Raw genomic sequence first — 21,280 nt, forward strand, 5'->3', positions numbered from 1 at the left:
AATAGAAAAAAGTATGAAAATAGAGATATAGAAATGTATGCACTCCACGAAGTATAGCATGAGAATCGACGGGCCATCATTGTGATGGGTGTTCACTTTCAGCACCGGAGCAAATAAACGTTCACGACGATAAATGGATAAGTTGCGCGAAATTCCGTGCAAAGAAACACATTTTAGTCGAAATGAATGAAAATCGTCCGAAAAATAAACTCCTTAGAAATGTCAAGGTTCAGTGATTTTATGATGCTACGAAAGTAGCCTTAGGTGACATATGACGTGACGCATATCCAAGAACTTTTCTTGACACTGTGAACTTTTCCTGTAATATGTTGATATATTGAAGTTTTTATACTACAATCCAATCATCAATCGGTCTCTCAAAATAAATGTTCTACTAAGGAACATTATTTGGATGTTTTTCCAGGATTCTATGCACGGGGTGGGGGCGACATAGCCTGCCAATGGGTACTGCCGGGGGTAGATTGCGATAGTCAGTCAGTCAGTCAGTCAGTCAATCAATCAATAAATCAATAAATCAATCGTTCCATCCCTCCACTCATCCATCCACCCATCCACCCACTGGCCAACCCACCCATCAATCCATCCATCAATCATCGTCACCTGTGTCACTTTGGGGTCATGCTATTGAGGGCGCTCGTTGCCACCATGCGAAAATGGCGAACTAGCTACGTGTGGCAACAAGATCGATCACCGAGGCTTCGAATTCTGCGAGTTATGTACAGGTGACGTAGGTATGGGGCGATATTTCGCTTTCTTAAAGCCTTAACAATAGTCGATAATTCTTCAGTGATGATAACTAATGATCATAACCTCTATATGAACTCCAGTTGGAGTTTTCGCTAGAACAAGGAAGTTTCTGTTGTGGAACGATCTCGACTCGAGTCCAACCTCTGACTCTTTGAACTTTGTTTTTAATATCGGATAGCCAGAAGAATCTAGAGCTTTCGTACGTTACACATTTATGCGTTTGGGGTTGATAGCTAAACGATCTTACAGGACCTTAGAGGAGTTCACCATTCGGTAGAGGTGATTTTAACGGCATGCTTACGCACGCTGTCTTGACTTTTAGCCATATGTACATGTCCCAAGCTTGTCACATGTCCTCCTGAGTCCTATGGCTACCAATAAGCTAGCTGCAATAATTGAGCCCACGGGCCGTGCGCCGACTTTTTCTGTCTTGTTTGATACACCATGGACGTCTGTGGTACGTCCATGGGTACACAGCCAACACGACAGAAAAACCCAGCGCACGGCCCGTGGGATACAATCATTGCAGGTTGTTTGCCTGTGGCATCCTACCTCCTTGGCATGACATACAAATATGCTATGCATGTACAAGCCCTATGCATTTAGCTGTTTTAGTCAAAATATAAACAGCTGAATTCAGAAAGGAATATAGGAAATATTTGCATACTGTCTTATGGAAAATGATCTTAATATCAGTGTATGATTGCAATATAGCACAGTCGGAATGTGTCAGAAAAAATTTGTAACATTTCAGGCCAAGATTTCAGTGTACTCTTTTCAAGTAATAGCAATAAACCATTTCGATGAACTTAAAGGGTATACAACTCTTGGTTTTGACCAGCTCACTCTATTATGCAATCATATATGTTGTGAACTGGTCAATATCTTGTGGTATACTCATCACTGGAGTGAAAGTATGAGTCATTAACGCTTCACCGGTTTGTGTCATACTCCCTCACAAATATTATCATGGATGAGATGGATAAATCACATTTCATTGTACAACTACAGCATTCCCCCATCAGGACTTATTGGTGTTTGCTTGTGGCCATATGTTGTACATTTTAGAAGTCAGTCCTACATCATGAAAGCAGTTTGCTAGGTGCAGTCATGTCACAAGATAATGCATTGAACGGTGTTTTTGTGTTTTTCTTTGTTTCAGTGTTGGACATGTCATCCCTATTTGTGGCTGAAGAGTGGGACAGGGTCCGAGACCCGGTATGTGCCATAAACCACCAGTTAGCTGGCTTTATAAAAACAGACAATCCGATCATCGGTAAACCATACTGCATGGTGCTGCGGGCCAGTCAGAGACAGACCGAGAATGCCCAGTCCATGAAGGTGAAACTTGTCCTTCCAAGTGAAGTGCCTGATGCGGAAGACAATGGAAAGCATCCCAGTCCGGAGTGGTTTCTCTCCCCCAAAACTTATTTCAAAAGCCTGTCTACGGTACCGCCAGTGAAAATTCTCATTGGGCATTTTCCGGTCTCCTGCAAAGCAGTTTTTGCTTTAAAGGAAAACCTCTACCCAAAAGCCAAGGTTGTTCTGGTGAATCACACCGTCACCTGGACAGTAGAAGAGCATCTGAAATATGCTGAAAAGGCGGACGTCGTCTTCTCTGTAGGCCCTAAGGTCTTCGGACACTATGCAAACATCTATCGAGGCATCCGACATCACATAGACCATCATTTATTCCTTCCAAGACCAGAGCAGTCGTTTTTCTGTCGAAGGTGGACATATGTGAGCAGCCACAGAGTATGGAACAGATTCTTAGAGCCACGGGTCGCGGGAATGTTCCTAGTAAGTTTAACCAGATGATCATCAGTGCTGTGGGTGTAGCTCTCACCAAGCACGAGGAGATCGAAGAAACGTTCCCCATTTGGCGATTGCGAAACACCTCTGCCCCGGCCAACTACAAGCTTGTGAAAGACGTTCTCACGCGACATCCCTACACATGCTCTCCGTATGGCTGTCAAGAAGTAAGCGCCGGCGTCCTGCAGACGTTTATCTGTGTTGTCCCTCCAGAAGAGCCCCTCGGAATGCGGGGCCTGGAGGCCATAGCAACAGGTTTGCCGGTACTGATACCGAAAGGAAGCAACCTGGAAGCGTTCCTGAGGAGCAGGTTCGGGGAACACTTGGACTACTTTCTCTATGACTCGGCAAATTCAAACCCTGAGTCTTTGCAACATCAACTGACCAAGATACTCCGAGATCCTGTCAACGCAACAACGAGAGCCAAAGCTCTGAGAGAAAGCTTTGAAAAAGACACACACATTGCAGAGACCCATGACAAGATAAAGGAACACATCACTTACAGGAACTTATCCAAAATAGGTGAACATAATTTTTTTACAAAAATAAGAACACATTGAGGATATGATTAGGTCTAAGCTAACAATTCATTGAAAAATATACATTAACCCTTTACCTGCCAGGCAGTATCACTTCCCCATCTGCCAAGTCGGTATTGAGCAAAAACCATATGTATTTTCACTCACTCACTTGGCTTGGTATATTATAGTAGCTTTAGTCTGTAAAAATCATGTTTACAGTCAAGTCTTTGTTTAAATGGCACCATATGGGACGTGTTTTGCTTTACTAGTTTCAACCAACTTGACCTGATGGTGAAGGGTTAGTGTATATAATTTGTATTTTTTCCCATTGCCTCCTTGTTGAGTACACAAACATATTCATTGTTGTCAGATTAATAGTGGAAGGTTCTGAGAAAAAGATTCCAAAATGAAAATTAAAAAAAAATATTCTTAAGAAAAAGCAAGCATATTAGAATATAAGTATTAGCCTGTCTGTTAATGGATTTTTCTGTCTTGCACATAGCGTAGATTTAGATTTTAACCCTTTCACCCCCGGTTCCCTGTATACAGGTCCAACTTTACCATAGAAAACAATGGATTTGGGACAAACCATGGTGGTGAAAGGGTTAAAGAAGTGTAATAACAACACGGGAAATCCTAAACCATCGTTTCCAGATATCCAATGTAACTTGGATAAAATGACCTGTTCTCACTTAAAACTCCGTGGAATTTCACCAAATGTTAAATTATAGCGTTGTTGAAATATGTTGACAGTAGAGATTTTCCAACTTCTTCCGTAATAGTCTCCCATCCATGTGCCTCCTCATGTACAGGGACATCATGTTGCTATGGTGAAGGATAAATTGTCCATAATATCAAACTGGCTTGATTAGGGAAAGTCTAACACAGTGCCTGTGTTGATGGTACTTACAAGGCTTATTTGAAATCCTCTCTTTGACGAGGGTGAAGCTTGTTCAACACATACTCTCTTTGGAACCCCCTGGCAGAATTACAGGTTTGAATATCAATTAGGGGTATTTATGTTTGTAATAATAGCTTGAGCTGCTTAATTGCTCAGTCACAGGTGAAGCTCGAAGTAGATATTATAATCATATACATTGTAATAATTACTATTCCTTTTCTGCTGTGTATTCTCAGTCTCTGTGACTCTGCCTTCACGGGCCAGTACAACATCAACGTCCAGATCTACTGAAGCTGGGTCAAGGGCAAATACGAATCAAATTCAAGTGTCAGTTGATGAAATGGCACAAGGTGAGTAGTTGAGCTGATGGACTCTTTTGTCAAGATGCTTTCTTACAACACCATTGTTTTGTAAGGTGGAGTTAGAACTTTAAATTTAGTAGTTGAACAAAAAAGGTCAATGCCCTTACCTCTCATTTTCTCTGTATTATGGGATATCATATCTACCGAAATCAAAGAGAATGTACCAAAGTCTGGTGGTGAAATGGTTACCCTGTTCACCCCTATTTCGCTGCGTACAATTCCACAATGACCATCTGTGGGCTACACACTTGGGGATCGGTTCGGTAAGAGAGAGACAGAATAGGCCGGAGACAGCTTTGTATTGTGTCTTAGTATGACCAAGTTCAAATCTATCCTTTATTACTATCACAGGTCCAATATACAGTGTAGTATGAATAATCATGAGAATCAATGAATGACACGACTAACTAATGACACGCCCAATGCATAATCTACATAATTAGTAAAGGAAAGGGTGGGCGGAGCTACACCATACACGTGATTCCCAACATCCTCCCGCCAGCAAGATAAAGAGTTTCAAAAATCTCAAACAACTGAATTCAAAATGCAAAAAACAACACGAAATAAATCTCAAGAGTAAAGTGTCTATGATAAGCGTAAGATTGGAAAGAATAATCTGAAAGATCAGTGGCGGTTGGTGTCTAATCATGCTTGATAAGAAAGTACGCCTGGTACGGATTAAATCACAATCTGCTTCTGTTTGTGGCGCGTGATACAAACTTCAAAGAGAACTCTAATGCAAATCCTTATATAAACTATACTTAATTAAATCCTTCTTACAGTAAAGGTTCGTTATAAGCTTTAACAGAAAGAAACTACAAATAAGATGACGGAAATACTTTGTGTAAACGTTACATTAATCTCTAATTCAAAAAATAACTGTAAGTTACAATCTAACGGATGTTCATAGCGAACGTCAAATGAAATCACAACTGAAATAAGTTCAAAGTTACAAATATCACAAACTAAAGAAAACTCTAACTACAAAGCAGTCACTGAAGATAGTGAATGCGTGTCTGAAACAAAAACTTACTAATACAGAATTGATGACATTTCCTTTAGTCGTTGACGGGCTTTCATAGCCGCTTCACGAACTGGTCGTGAACTGTTCACGCTACTATTTGTAGTGTGTGCACCTTTGTCAGTGTCAGTGCACGTTTCATTATTTTCAACTTCTGAATTAACTTCTAATGGATACAATTTAGTGATAGGTCTACTAGTTTTGCCGGTACGCGTTCTGATGCAAGCGGAACGCACTAAACCATCATTTCCTGTGTTAAGTTTTTCAACAATGGCAAGAGACCACCTTATCCGTGGGACGGATTTGTCTTCCACTAGAACAACATCACCCACCCTTATCTGATTCTGAATGGCTCCCTTCCCTGAAATTCGATCTCTTTCACGCAATGTGTTGAGGTAATCTTGAGACCATCTTTTCCAGAAATGAGTGTGAATTTTGCCTAAATACTCTGATCTCCTCTGGAGACGTTCTTGGCTACCAAATGTTGGGTCATTTAGCTCATCTTCATCGATTGAGTAATATGGCAAAGTTGTGATAAGACGACCATGCAACAAGTGTGAAGGGGTCAAGGGTGAAAGATCGTTGGGATCGTTGGAAAGATCGGTCAGTGGACGATCGTTCAACGTAGCTTCAATTTCAGCAAGAACTGTCTGTAACTCATCGACTGATACGAACGATCGACGAGAACTTTTTTGAGGGCAGTTTTAGTCAAGCCGATAAGTCGTTCCCAAAAGCCACCAAACCACGGCGCACGTTTTGGAATGAAAGTCCATTCCACGCGACAGTTTGCAAAGTAGTTCCGTACTGGTACTGATTTCATCATGTTTTCTATTTCCGCCGCGGCTGATAAATATGTGGATCCGTTATCCGACATAATTTTGCGCGGCAGGGAGCGTCTGGCGGCGAACCTCCTGAAGGCTCGTAAAAATGTCTCGCTACTGAGGTTTGCGACTAATTCTAAATGTATGGCTCGAGTAACGGCACACGTGAATAAACAAATGTACGCTTTTTGCTCAGACTTTCCTACTGAGACATACACTGCACCGTAAAATCCACGCCAGTGAGAGACCAGGATAGGCCGGAGACAGCTTTGTATTGTGTCTTAGTATGACCAAGTTCAAATCTATCCTTTATTACTATCACAGGTCCATATATACAGTGTAGTATGAATAATCATTAGAATCAATGAATGACACGACTAACTAATGACACGCCCAATGCATAATCTACATAATTAGTAAAGGAAAGGGTGGGCGGAGCTACACCATACACGTGATTCCACAATCACCATCGATAACAATGGGAATGGGCCAAACCATATGGTGAAAGGGTAAAAAAGTGAGAGCAGAGAACCTACCGGTACTGTGTTGAGATCAAAATACTCTATATTATAAACTCATATTTGTCATACATTTCGAGGTACATCTCAGATAATTCGGCAATAAATGCCAGTATTGTGTGAACACTGTCACGAAGGCACACACAAAGACCTTGGGTCCCTATCTTCCGTATACTGCAGAAATCTGTTCTCAAGGAAACGTATGAGAAATAGAAAATCTATTCTCAAGCAGCTGTCTTACCTACATATGTGTTCTCCCCAGAAATTTCTGAAACAGGATTGGCTAATTTGCATAACAATAACTATGTAACATGTATGCTGAAAGCGCAAGTAGAATAATATTTAGATTGAAATGTCTCAGCTTGACCCCAGTGTTTCCCAGGCTTGGCTTCAGGAAGAGTGATGGCCCTGGTATTACAATTCACACAAATTTAGGATGTATGTTGTTATGACTACATGCACCAGTCAGCCAGCTACTGTATATGCACATTTTGACAAATATCCCATGATTGCCTTTTCCGTGTGTCACGCTACGTGTACATGACAGCAAATTCATAGTTTCAAACCTGTGTATCCCCATTGCACATTGCCTTTCTTTTTTTGAGGCATGCTTTGACGTGATAGAATAAGGTGTTTTTCTTTGCCATGCTCACAATTAAAACAAGTGTCGAGTCCCTGGCCCTATCTGATTTGAATTACTGACCTTTCATGTTAAATGAGAGAATATAAGTTGATCCATTTTATAACAGAAATGGTCAAAGATAAATTCAGTACAGTAGACAAGTTCCTGTAGACGTTTTTCAACCATGTTGTCTCAATGCTGTCTGATTTATGACTGTTTGGTTATTCCTCAGGTGCAGCAATGACTGATGACTCTGATTCATCTTCTGAAATTGTCAGCTCAGATTCCAATGTAGATCTTGAAAGTCCAAGCGCCAAGAGACTGAAACAGACACCCTGTGAGTAATAATGTTATATTCAAGCAAAATTTCTTTGATTATGATTACCGGTAATGTAAGAATGTCGGTGAATACCACTTCAGTTTGTTTGAGTTGGGATAACCCTGTGATCATTCCAGTCTTTCCGGTGGAAAGTCGAAATGTGTTTCTGATTACTTGACTGATTTTATTGTTCGTAAACTCATCCTGTATGTGGGTATAGATACATTATTACTGTTCACAAGTGAATTTTGCTTTCAACTAGAGCTCAAATGTAAACAACAACAGTACATATTACACTTATTGACCTGTGCTGACAAGCTAATTTGTTGGTGCTTCAACATGCTTTGGGAACAAGAACAAGAACTTGCAATTGCAAGTGACAATGTAAAATTCAAAACTTACAGCAACTTATCCTTCAATTGTCTCTTTCTTCTTCCATCTTTTGGTACATGTATGGACAGTCTAACACATACTATATACACTTATGATGTGTTTGCATGTGTGCACACTAAAAAATGTAGTATTCCACCTCCGGTTGGTGATTATCGCATTTTAAGTGAAAAAAAGTGGAAAATGTCCTGCCCTTTCAAATTTAATGGAAAATTGTCAGCTGTATTGAAAGTTACAGTTGTCTGCATGACTATTTACTAATTCATGTACACATCATTGTTTGGTGTATTGAATCTCAGCGACACAGGCAGATGGTACGGCGAAATCAGATGGAAAGAATGTGAATACACAGCAGAGCACATCACGACAGACAGCAGGAACATCTGGCCAGCAGCCGTCATCGAACAAAGGTACGGAGTTGCCAAGGGTTCCGGCAATACATTCTGCCTTGATGTTTTTGTTATTGCATTGTCATAGTTGCCTCAGAAATCGTAGATAACGTAGCTTGGTTTTTGAAAGGAAGAAAAAAAAACAAAAAAGAAAAACCCAATGTAAAATCTAAATGAAAATTGGATGGAATGATATTTGTTTGGTATTATACATATTGTTCTTCTTGTAGTATTGCATTGCTGCAGTATCGTTTCATAAGTTATAGAATTTACTGCATTGATGGTAGCTATCACAAAGATTTCTAGTCTATTCGTATGCCATATAGTGATCAACGTTTTTGTCACCTAATCAGTCTTACAAATTGGATTGTGACAGTGTACATATAAATAGTAATTTCTGACTGTCATTTCAGTTGCCACAGTGAATAATGCAGCATCAAAGGCCAGTACTGCAGGTAACAAACGCAGAGCGCCTGAGCCACCAAGACAGTTCATGTCCAAGCTGAAGAGAAAGGGAGACAGGTACCCATGTAAGTCAATGAATTTAGCGCCCTCTCTGGTCAGAAATAGAATTACCAAGGCTGGAGAAAAATAAGTATATTGTGTTTAGAATTCTTGGGGAACCTAACAAATTCTGTTTTTCTCTTACAATCCAGTAGATCTCTCCATAAATGCCCATATTGTTCTATATATCAGTGTGTGAGGGGAACCATTTTCATCCAACTCCCGACTTTGAACTTGCAAGAAGCAAGATTTTTTCTCAACAATAAGATCCTGTGTCATCTTTGATGACTTTAAATTCTCTAACTTTTGAAAGGTCCCTGAAATCATCATACGAATATCTAAACGTAAAACTTCTAGTTTGCCACTTCTGCTCTCTTACATGTAGATGATACTCAGTGATTAGGTTTTTGTGGCTCATTACATACTGAATACAATTGTTGTAAACAATCTGTTTCTTCCCATGATGCGTTGAAGAAATCAGGGATGTGAATTCCTCATTGTCGAAATAAGAAAAAAAATAATCATTTTGCTCCCCTTTTTCCCAACTTGTCGCTAAGAATATCTGAGAAACTGTCTCTTTAGGCTTACAGATTTTTCCTTTTCAAGATCCGTACTGTTTCAAGGAATATGAGTTTTGTCATTTATCCATAATCTGTATTTCCTTTCAGCCGTACTCCTCACTGCATCACTGAAATTTGAGCTGAAAAAGGGCGCCAGCGACGGCCAGACCAAGACGAAGAAGTTGAAGTTGGCAACCAGGAGAAGAATACAGAAGAAAGTTGAGGAGATATATGACACAATCATACGTCACTTCCATAAGAACAAAAATCCGGACGTGATTCAAAAGCTGTATGATGCCTTTGATAGCATTAATACTGTAATTGATCCTGCACATCACAGTAACAAATCCAAGCTTGAGTTGCTCCTCACTTTCAGGTCCGATACAGACATCGACCTCTTCGGATTCAGGCATGAGGTCGACGGGATCGCCGATATGCTGACTCCATCCTTGTCACGGAGGAGATGACGGCCATAGCTGCGAAGGCTGGCTACACCGTGAGAATCAAAGTCGATATTGACCCCAAAGAGTACGAAACAGTGCAGGAGATCATGCGTGGTAAGTGGAGCCAATTTCAACTTGAGCTACACATAGTCTGGATTATTAATGAGAAAAGCTGTACCAAACTTTCAATCCTAGAGAAAGTCTCCCCCAAATGATACCCAAATACATTTTTATGACCCAGTAGTACCTTAGAACCAGACCATAAATGCAAAAACCTAAGCAATCGATGCAAATATTATAGTACACTTTCAAAAAAATTCATAGTCATTGGTACACTTGTTTATTTTTTTGGAATACTCGACAGATTGTAAAACCCCTACAGCCATTTTGTACAGTGGTAATTTTATAGTGGATAAGATTCTCCTGGTCCCCATTTGACACTACATTTGACCTTTGACATGAAATAGTTACTGTATGGACATGCACTCTTATTCAGGCATTCGGTGTGAGGCAAAGGTTAATATTATGTGGTGTCAGACTGGTCCCCCACTGACACATTTACCTTGTGGACATTTTCCACCTGTCAGTTGCAGCTAGGATATTTGTCAAGTGGGAATAATTGTGTCCAGGGGATGACTTTCTGAGTACTGGCTTGGTAGGGCATTGCATCCTTGCTGTTTTTTATCTGAAGGTGACATGCTCCATGTAACTTTTGTAATTTGTTATTTTTTCTTTTTCTCAGATATATCAATTCCACCAGATCTACCTTTTAGACCGTGGTATCGAACTACCTATTATGATAAATTTGAAGATCACTTGCTGGAGCGCACCAGAGATTACAATCACGGCAGATTTTTGATTGACCAGGTCAGGTATGACCTACCAATGGGCACTCTGAGAGGCGAGGAATTCTTCCATGCGTTTCTCGTGCCGTATTGGTACGAAAACAGCTACCAGATTCCCCCGTCTCTCACCAAGGCAACCGAGGCTGCCCTTGAACATCACTTGAAAAAATTCTGTAAACAACGTGAAATAGATGAAGAGAACGCAACGCAGACTTTAACTGAGAGGCTACGTGAAACTGGCCAGCACCTTTATGAGAATATGACAAAGCACAGCGCGAGTAGATTGGATGTGTCGTGGTTGGCGAAAAAGGTCCCAGATGTTGAATTGCATCTCTACGGGCTGGTGAAAGAATCAGAAACAGGATACAGTTTTCTTAGTCGTTTTCTCTACATGTATGCGGTAGCACTGTATTTTAGTCATGCGGTCGAGTCTTCTGAGGAGAGCCTGCTTGAATTAAAAGACAAGAGTGCCTTTGAAATCTGCAGAAACAGTCTGCCTCACTGCTTCGCATATGTCTGTGGTCTGTTAGGTGAAAAGTCGGGCCCATTTCTGGAAGCAGTCGCATCTGCTATTGCCGCAGACACTCCTATGAGGTATGAAAAGTTAGAGATCTTGGGGTGTTGCCTGTTTGAGACCAAGTGCCCAAAAGACTTTGCAAAGAGCCTCGAGAACATCCTAGGACATGTGACATTGGACTTGTACCGAACTGAGGAAATCCCCCACCCTCTCTTGTATGCGTTTACGGTCATCCTGAACCACACAGCTATCATTCAGGACGTCGCATACTACTCGCAGCGTGACAAGGGCCACCTGTCAGAGGAATTCATTGCCTACATTGAGGCCAACAAGCCGAATTCCAGAAAAACAGAAACATATGAATTCAAGATCTCAAACGCCCGTGAGTTCTCGGTGATGTGCAAGTTTCTCAGGTTCATACCACTGACCCATTATCTTAACAATGACTCTCCAGACTATCTGCGCGGGTACCATTCTCCCCAGGCAAAGTTCCTGACGATCGAGGGCACAAATCCCCTGACCAACATCAAGAGTTCTACCATGGAGTTGTTCATGTGCGTGCTGTCGTACATGCCGTCTCAGAAAACGATGACTCTCAAATCGCTGGGTCCGAAATTCTGCAGGGAATTCTTTCTCGCTCTGGCCGATAGGAAGAACAAGGTCAACGTGTACACAAGACGATTGCTTCTTCCGAACAATGACTTGAGTTTCAAAGAGTGTAGCCCTCTCCTGGCAGCCTTGAGGCTCCTACATTCCTTGAAAGAATTGGATATTTCCAAGAATAAGCTAGGCAATGCAGGATGTGCCGCCTTGCTACCTCTGAAACGCGACATTACCCTCGTCGTTGACGACAACGGCATCGGGGGATTGGAAGATATACTGCCCTTCATCAACAAAGACCTTGAGTTCAAAATCCGAAGTGTCATCAAAGTGAGCAACGAGAAGGACTTTGAAAAAATTCAGCACAGACTCAAGTATGTGACAGAGCTAGACATGCAGGACATTTCGGACGAGCTTTGCGAGAAAGTGTGCGACTGCTTGCCTTTCTTCACGCATCTAGGGCGCATAAATTTCAGCAACAGGCAAATCAAGAGGGATGTGATCTGGCTGGCGTGTGAATCCATCAACCTAATGAGACACTTGAAACGGCTGGAGCTCAACAACTGCAGTTTTCCCGTGGACACGCTTTCACACATCCTGAAAAGCATCCGCCCGTGGCTAAAGCACCTCAGCCTTCTAGGGACTGGAGCAAAGGGAGAGATCGCTGAGAGCCTCCAACATTTGACGAAGCTTGAAGACCTAGACTTGAGCTACAACAAACTGACGGACACAGATGTGGCTAGCATAACCAAGTTTGTCAACCCAGCCCTGACACATCTACGCCTCAGTCACAACGAAATCACAAATTGTGTCGAAGACTTCAGCCATCTTAAACAGCTCAGTCTCCTGGACCTAAGTCACAATAAATTGCAGTGTCACTTGAAAGATCTGGTAGGTAATATTTCATCAACGGTCACATGTCTGGATGTCAGCCATAATGTGATTGAAAATGTTGAACAGGTGGGAAGGCTGGTTACCGACTTCCAAGAGGTACAGATTGTCAATTTGAGTCATAATGCCTTTGGTGCTGTCGGTGTTCAAAGTTTGCTGAGTCAAACCGCAGACAGCCAAATCCAGAGCAAAGTGGATGTCAGTCATAACCTCGCCAGTATAGCAAACATCATCCCCTACGACAAAGAGCAAGTTTTGAAATCCATGGAACCAAACAACTTAGAGGGTGATGAGATTAAGCTCAGTCATAACAACTTGGAGGCTCTTTTCAAGAAGTTGGATGCTGTCACAGTACTTGAGATCCCAAGTGAAGCCACCTTATCAGATGCTGAGTTTAAGGGTGTTTGTAGAGATATTGCTGTGCTCACAAACTTGAAAGTGTTAAAACTCTCTGGCCAAATCATGGGCACTGATGCTGTGAAAGCCTTGTCGTGCAGTTTCCAGAATTTGAAATCACTAAGCATTATTGACTTTAGCCACAATAACATCGGAGATCAAGCTGCTGAGATTTTCAGTGAAGCGATTTCTTACACAGATCAGCTCTCCCAGCTAGACGTCAGCCATAATGTCATAGGAGATCGCGGTCTCGGCTACCTGCTCACTGGAGGTGCGCCCTCTGGTGGTGAGTCACAGACAGGACTAGCCAAGCATTGTAGAGACTTGTCCCGCCTTGACCTTAGTCACAATGCCATCTCTGACGCCAGCACAGAGATCATCTGTCAGCTGCTCACTGAGAGCCAACACCTGACACACATCGACCTCAGTCACAATCAGATATCAGAGCACGGTGCGAGGAAACTGCTTGACGCGGTTAGCTGCCGGAAGTCAAGTCAGGACTTGAAGCCCATCGATTACGTGGACTTCACCCAGGACCTCATCAAAGATGAGGAACTGGTGAAACAGATGAGACAACCCTACACCAGCAGGGAAGTTTCTTAATCAAGAGAGTACAGTGATTTCAACGGTGCTTGACTGTTAGGTATCTATAATCTATAGTCCCGGACATTTGTACACTATTAATAAGTGTAAAGTACTCTACTACTACAAACTCACATAATTGTACACTGTGAAGGAGGTCTAACACTCAGTCACTTGTGGTTTGATACAAAGCAAGGGTACCTGTAAGCATTAGAAAGGAAATTCAGGAACAAATGGCTGCGATACACACGTAGTAGAGTTCAGAGATGGATTTCCCTCACAAAAAGGCACAATTTATATAATAAATCACCACTTTCCGAAACATCTCTAAATTCATACCTGCTATCCTCTCTGCGTCATAATTGATCTTCTGTGCATTTTGGGGTACGATTTCCGAGGTTGACGCTTTCTATTGAACAACAGCTGCTGTACACTCATTGGCTCAATCAGCATACTGCAATTTAAATGTCTCAAGTGATCGTGGACTGATGGTAGACAGCCAAGCACAGCACTGCTGCTTTCAAATGTACCTCAGCTATTGCAAGATTTGAAAATTCTGTTTCCAAACTTCCTCTCTTTCTAGTGCTTATACGTGTCCTCATAATGTATTGATCCACGAGCAATTGTGGCCTATCAGTTGCGTTTACTTATGGGATGTCAGGAGCTATGCAGTTTTGATATTACATTTTTCGCTTGCACAGCCCCCCTGGTGAAATTCAGTCATTGGCCACTGTAAATACAGCTAACTGAAATATTTGAAATGTAGTGTATTACCGACAATAACCAGTACTAACTACAAGTAGGATTATTTTGTAAATTTGGCATTATGATTTGCAGTGCATGAATTTTTCTTATCAGAGAAATTACTGCGAGAGTCTGTATATGTATATATAGGACAAGGAGGTTTGTTTTGCACCATATTTGTTTTCCTGTGCAAATATTGACATCAATAAACTGATTAGTTTTAATTTCTGCTATATCCACAGCATAAATCATGTCAAACAATGAATGTGTTCATTTTACATGAAAGCTGAAAAAACGGCATTTTGCACCGATTGAACAAAAAAAAGACACACTATTTCAAACAAGCAAAAAACAAAACTGTGAATTGACACAATGCGCCATGAGAGAAGGTTGAAATAAAAAATGAAATGGAATGAATACAGCTGTTTGTTGCTTCAGAAATACACCTAGTATGTAGATTTTCCGATAATTGTTGCAAAGGTCATAGTGGATAGGTCACATGAGTTCAAAGGTAACAGATCATAAAATAGGACATTGATAAATTTTGCTAACATTTTTACCTGCTTCTGGGTGTAGTTTTATGACATTTTTGAGAGACAGTATTTCCCTGGTTTGTTTTTGTGACAGAGATTTAAATTTGTAAGATTCAAGAAAGGTGTAAATTTTGTTTAACATCTCTCTCCATGATTCTGTTGTTTGTTATGTAATTTATTTTGGATTGACGTTGTCTTGTACTTTTACAGTTATATTGAGAGGTTGAAGAAGGATAGTGATTATGTGTTCCCCTGGTATTGGTCAACTATGAAATGGATAAGTTAGGTTTTGCCCTCGGCAAAGCTATGCTCGTCCAAAACTGTAAACAAAAGGCACAACTCACATAAAGCCATTCTCCATATGACATCAACTGCACGTTGTACACACTGAGCAAAAGAAAAATCATACATTAAGAAAAAAACTCACTCTGTTTCCTGGCAACAAGATTCCTAAAATAGGTTTCTTCCCCGTAACAAATTTGGGAAAAAATTACTGCAGCTAAGCTTAATTTGTGTGTGTAAGATGTCATGGAATTCAATTTATGTTCCAAATTGTGTTAGCAATTGAAACGGCATCAGATAGATTTTAGGACCTGAGAGAGATCTTCAATAAAGGTGAAAGAGTAAAGCAGAGAGGTGCATGGTTACCTGTGATGTAGAATGAGTGTATCAGGTTGCGTTATCTGCGCCAACATAAATAGCATTACCTAAATGAATAAATAAATAAATGAGTAATAATTAGATAAATACATAACACAATAAGTGAGGCTACCCACAATTCTCCATGATCAGTACACACAGAGATCACTCACTGAAGTGAAGCAAATTTCTTCTGTACAGAGAACAACTCGGTCCATATTTCAAAATTCTGGCAACATAGTTCTGATAATCATGATTTTCTGATTTCTCACTGTGAATAATGAGAAGATCAACCCCTTTTCCGCGGAGGAGATAGCAATTTTGTAATTTTGTCGACATAAATTTTTGACAGCCATACACAACATTTTCAAGGAAACTAAGGGAATAAGTTGCATCTGTGTTGGCAAAAGAAAGGGTATTGATTTTTTTAATGTTTGTAACAAAGGAAATTTGCATGTCTGACAGGTGGTATGATGAGACCATCTTAGTTGCTGATAACTTTACCTTGAAAAGTGTGAATTTTTTAGCACCTCCAAACGTCGACTTCTCATTCAATTTACTCTTGAATTTTAAACATAATCAATAATTTTGGAACATAATTTTAACAAATAATCCTGAACTTAAATTGTAAGTTAAAAATCATTAAGAAACTGATAAAATTGAAAAAGCCTTTAGCAAAAAATGTCTGAGTGAACAAATCAAGGGGAATTGTGGGTAGCCTCACTTACTGTGCATAACACATTTATAAATAGTGTACAGCTTGTATCAAAATCGTTGCTGAACAATTTCACCATTGTGTTATGTAGTTGATTGACATGAGTTCCTTTTTCGGCATATGATGGATATCTGCGTCAAAAAATACCCCAGCGAGATGTTTTAATTTTCATTTACAGTTTATCAAGAGAGATGAATAGAGAAGGGTTGTGTACTTGCTATTGTAACGTTCCAGTACACGTTCAGTGTTGCTGACATGGCAGGTCACTCACTGCAAGCTGGCTTGGACGATTGATGGAACACTGTGGAGTTTAGAGTGGATGCACCATTAACTATGAAAATCACAAAGGACAACATAAATATTACCAGGTTTTACTAATTTCTGCTTGAATGGCTTTTTTGGACCTCCGTTAAAATAAATTTGGTCGTATTTTCTTATGCAACCCAAGTCACAACCAAATCTAATCTAAACACGCATCATATAGAAATATTTGATCAGTATTATTATATCTGATTGACTGAAAGTCAAAGTTACATTATTTATGAAAGCCCAAATATGATATTGAAAGTCTCTGAAGTCACAAAAATATTCACATACAAAGTATCTATGTAATTTAGAATCTCTGCAAGTTTCAACGACATAGCTGCAGCAATTATGTAATAAGTGTGAATGGTAGCAGTTTTTTGCTGAAAGAGCTTGAATAAAACATGTGCCACGCAAACAGCACGTAACTCTTATCTGTAATGAGACTGCGTATCTTTACCTGTTTGGCTGTGCCCAGTGGTGTGTTTGTCTGTCTGTAAGACTATTTGTGACTCTTGCATATGTAGTTATGTGTTCAGAGAGGCAAAGGGAAGCCTGGGTAATACTTGCTGCCTGACATACCATCCTCACCTCAAGAAAGGAAACTTTAAATGCATGACAACAGAGCATCTTGTAAAGTATAGTGCAAAATAGACAGTAGCAAAGACTGTGTGCATGTACCATCATATGAGAGAGAGAGAGAGAGAGAGAGAGACACACAGGGTGTTTCAGAGTAAGCAGTGCACATAAAACGTTCCACATGTGTAATGGACATATTCGGAGGCAGATCAAGAAATTTGAGTCAATCCGCTCTAAGGTAGAATGCGTCCCGAGGACAGATATTCCAAACGTTTACAATGCTTTTTGTCAACCACTTGTAGGGACTCATTTTGAAGCTCATCAAGTAACTTAAGTTTTCACCCGCGTATTTTTGTGAAAATCGAAAATTCAACTTTCTCCGTAGAGTTAACACACGTATGGCGGCCATTTTGAATTTCAAGTATATGTAAATATTGGTAATTTGTTTCTCTTATTGCAAAGTTTGCAAGATGACCCCTGATGTCTATTTTTGATTTCGAAAGGGAATGATCAAAAGTTTCCATACGGGAAGTTAAAGCAAAAACTTAGTCTTTCAATTCCGAGGCGCGTTACCTTAAGTGATGCACTCGGTCAAACATACCTGTCCCCTTCACCTACCTTTCAGAGAATTACGGAAGCTGTTTTTATTTACAGTCGGGGGGGGGGGGGGGGGGGGGAGTGAAAATCAGTGGCCACAAGAAGAGGAGGTTACTGAAAGCAAGGCTTCTAAGTAGATCACATTGACAAACCAAATTTGTCATCTCGTTACAATATACAGGATTTATCTTCTGGTCGGCACAGAAGTTTTTTTATAGATGAAGCTAATAATTTTTCTTCCATATTGCTATTCAAAAATTGTTTTGGCCTTCAGCGTTAATCTACTTGTGCTACGTCGGTCACTTCACAGAAATTACATACGTTCAGTATACCTGCCAAATTTCAAATAGCTACTTTTACAGTTGAACCAAAACCACCTTTTACCTACTATGTTAACACACATGCGCAACAAAATCAGACGTGGTAACACTGTGCGTACTGAGAGATGACATATTAAAATTTTGCTGGAATTTTGCATCAGGAGGGATAATGGCAATTATTGCTTGATAGTCATTCAAATTAAATACCCTATAAGAACTCTATTGGAAGAGCGATTTTAGCTCTTCATTAGCTCGGGACGGATGGGGGCGCTGTCTTGATCTTGCTGTTGTCCTCCTCAACGCAAATAGCGTAACTAAAGCCACAACAACAAGGTCATCTCCACCACCGACACCAGCACTACCATTATCATTATTACACGCCTCGTATATCGAGCGTCACGCGCTCCATAGGATTCAATGGTAACTTGTTGATGAAGTAGCTGGCCGCATAGTCATTATCAGACTGAAAGTTAACCGGAACTATTTTCAACTTGACAACTTCGGGATTTAAAAATTATAAAATTACATGGTTTACATCGGAAATACCATTTTTACAAAAATATGCGAAAAAGTCAATAAACTGCATAACAGTGATTTAAATATATCAAGACACCGTTCGAATATGAAAATCATTCTATTTTCAACAGATTTTTGTCAACAGACTAACATGGAAATAAAGCATATGATTGTCATTTGTATGTAAACCCAAAATTGGGAGTGAAAACTATGTAAGAGGGGCATATAATAAAATCTTTACAGCCCAAACATGGGACTTTGTACAATTTTATCGCCGTCGTCTTCGTCAGCAGTCATTCACATTGTGTTTTTGATTCAGCCATGTTTGATACAGAAGCTACGTGCATGAGCATGTATCTAGACTCTTTGCAGGAGAGTAAGAATTGATTCCGTTTCACTTCGGAGAATTAAAGGAAACAAAAGATGGCGACAGCCAAGTGCAAGCTGCAATGACAAATTTTCCTTTGAAAATGAAGTGGACACCGCAAGTTGATCACACATTGACAAAAAATGACATGTCATTTTATCAATTTTATTTAACTGTTGTCCACTCGGAAACTCTCCTCCACGGCGAGTTGGCCCGATCTCCCCGTTTCATAGCAACGACACGATGAAGTAGGATGAGTAGGCCACCATATTACCCATTCGAGATGAAAACTCGATTAGATTTGTAGAAAATCACCCTACATTTCCCGGTCCTAACTGCTATTTTGGATGTCGTTTTGTATTTCAGGAGCCATGCAAGCTGTTTTTACGACTCTCTCTGCATGATGTTATCTAGATCGCTCCATGAGTTCTTTGATACACGGTGTTTACTCTCCTTTATTGCCCACCATAAAAATTTATTCGTCTTCTAAGTTTACGGTCATAAAAGGTGCTTATATGGACGTCATGCTTCCCCCTTAAGCTTCGTGATTTTATTTTATGATAATTATGAAGTTATACGATTGGCAATCAGTCAGATTGATTAATCTTTGTATGCAGGAAGTCAATCATGGTAGTTTAAACCCGAGATAGATAGATAGATAGATAGATAGATAGATAGATAGATAGATAGATAGATAGATAGATAGATAGATAGATAGATAGACAGATGGATGGATGGATGGATGGATGAATGGATGGATGGATAGATAGATAGACAGACAGATAGATGGCTGGATGGATGGATGGATGGATGGATAATAGATAGTTAGATGGATGGATAGATAGATAGATAGAGAATAGATAGATTGATAGATAGATTTGACAGATTGATTGATTGATTGATTGATCGATTCTAAATGGATGGATGGATGGATGGATGGATACAAATATATCGAGACCCGTAAGTAAGTGACTTAATTGTTAGTAATAAGTAAGTAAATAAGTACGTAAGTAAGTGAGTAAGACAGTAAGTGAGATTTCAAAGTAAATGAGTTACTAAATAAGTAAGTAGGTAGATAGGTAAGTAGGTAAATAAGTAAGTAAACAAGTGGGCGATAAAAAAACCGAAAATAAGTTTCAGTAAAAAGAATGTAAGAGTAACATAAACACGATCGGAAGTAAGTTAGCAGCATTGGATCTTCATACCATTAAAATTTCTCAAAAGTGTTAGGTGCCCTATAGCTGAATGTTGCAATATTACAAACTACTCATAAAAACAAGTGTATAACTTAAAAAACAAAAAACAGATGAAATTACATTTGCAGATTAACATTACTTCACTATCCACTGAATTATCCCATATTAGTTCTAATTATGTTCATTCTCTTACAATACTCACGCGAGCACTTATTTTCCCGATTGGTATACGTAAGTGATGTCCTTGCGAGCAATGACTAGCAAGCAAGTTCTTTAGTAATTAAGACTATAAGAGAGTTGGTAGGCCAGTACGGGAAGGAAGCATGTAAGTAAATCAGTAAGTAGGTGAGTCTCAGATCTATGGGAGGTAAGGGCTACACAAGCTTTTTTATGCTTATTCCCGCCGACGGACCGTAGTAGGATCCCCATTTTATCATCTCCAGACCATACATATGCATGTCGGGAAAGGTAGCGCAACGGGAATTGTCGCCAGATGTTGCAAAACATTCTGGGTTTGGTTTGAAAGCGAAAACAGGAATATAGAGATGACCGTACGGGGTTGTGATTACACACGGTCACCGTAAATTTCAAGTACGGGAAGTTCACGAAATACAAGCAGATGTAAGGTTATATTCGGCGAAACTTCAAAACATTTACATGTCACAAAACATTTTGCGGTGTTTTCATGGCTTACAATTCGATTCTTACCATGAAGACATAGCTACAACTAAGAAATCAAAGAATTCCAAGAGTTAAGCAGATCTTCTGTTTTATTGAGGTGTTTGACATGTTTAAGTTTAGCATTCGCAAAGATATACCAAACGAAGAGAAAAAAGAACACAAATAAAAATATGACTGGTAACAGAAGAAACACGTCTCTGTGACGATTCGCACGTCCTCGCTTGTTGCATGTTCGAAAACTGGAATGATAGGAAGAAAATATACGACACCAACCCGTACGTTATTGTTCGTGTAAGGGATGGACCATT

At 40.0% G+C, this 21,280-nt stretch overlaps 1 protein-coding gene across 2 annotated transcripts; it reads left to right on the plus strand.

Annotated features, from left to right (window-relative positions):
- The first annotated feature begins 657 nt into the window (after positions 1 to 657).
- Positions 658 to 17,150, plus strand: LOC139140632 (protein NLRC5-like). 2 transcript variants are annotated; one of them, XM_070709991.1, is made up of 9 exons: positions 658 to 752; positions 1,931 to 3,102; positions 4,239 to 4,352; positions 7,579 to 7,683; positions 8,355 to 8,465; positions 8,858 to 8,974; positions 9,617 to 10,065; positions 10,694 to 13,843; positions 16,592 to 17,150. In XM_070709991.1, exons 7-8 carry the CDS (start codon positions 9,972 to 9,974, stop codon positions 13,801 to 13,803), a joined length of 3,204 nt encoding a protein of 1,067 aa, XP_070566092.1. In that variant the 5' UTR covers positions 658 to 752; positions 1,931 to 3,102; positions 4,239 to 4,352; positions 7,579 to 7,683; positions 8,355 to 8,465; positions 8,858 to 8,974; positions 9,617 to 9,971; the 3' UTR covers positions 13,804 to 13,843; positions 16,592 to 17,150. The 2 variants fall into 2 exon arrangements, with proteins under 2 accessions (XP_070566092.1, XP_070566091.1); XM_070709990.1 differs by lacking the exon at positions 16,592 to 17,150 and having other exon boundaries at positions 10,694 to 15,690.
- Positions 17,151 to 21,280: the final 4,130 nt, after the last annotated feature.

Source organism: Ptychodera flava, chromosome 9 (assembly GCF_041260155.1).
Source record: "Ptychodera flava strain L36383 chromosome 9, AS_Pfla_20210202, whole genome shotgun sequence".
In the NCBI taxonomy this organism is placed as follows: Eukaryota; Metazoa; Hemichordata; class Enteropneusta; family Ptychoderidae; genus Ptychodera; species Ptychodera flava.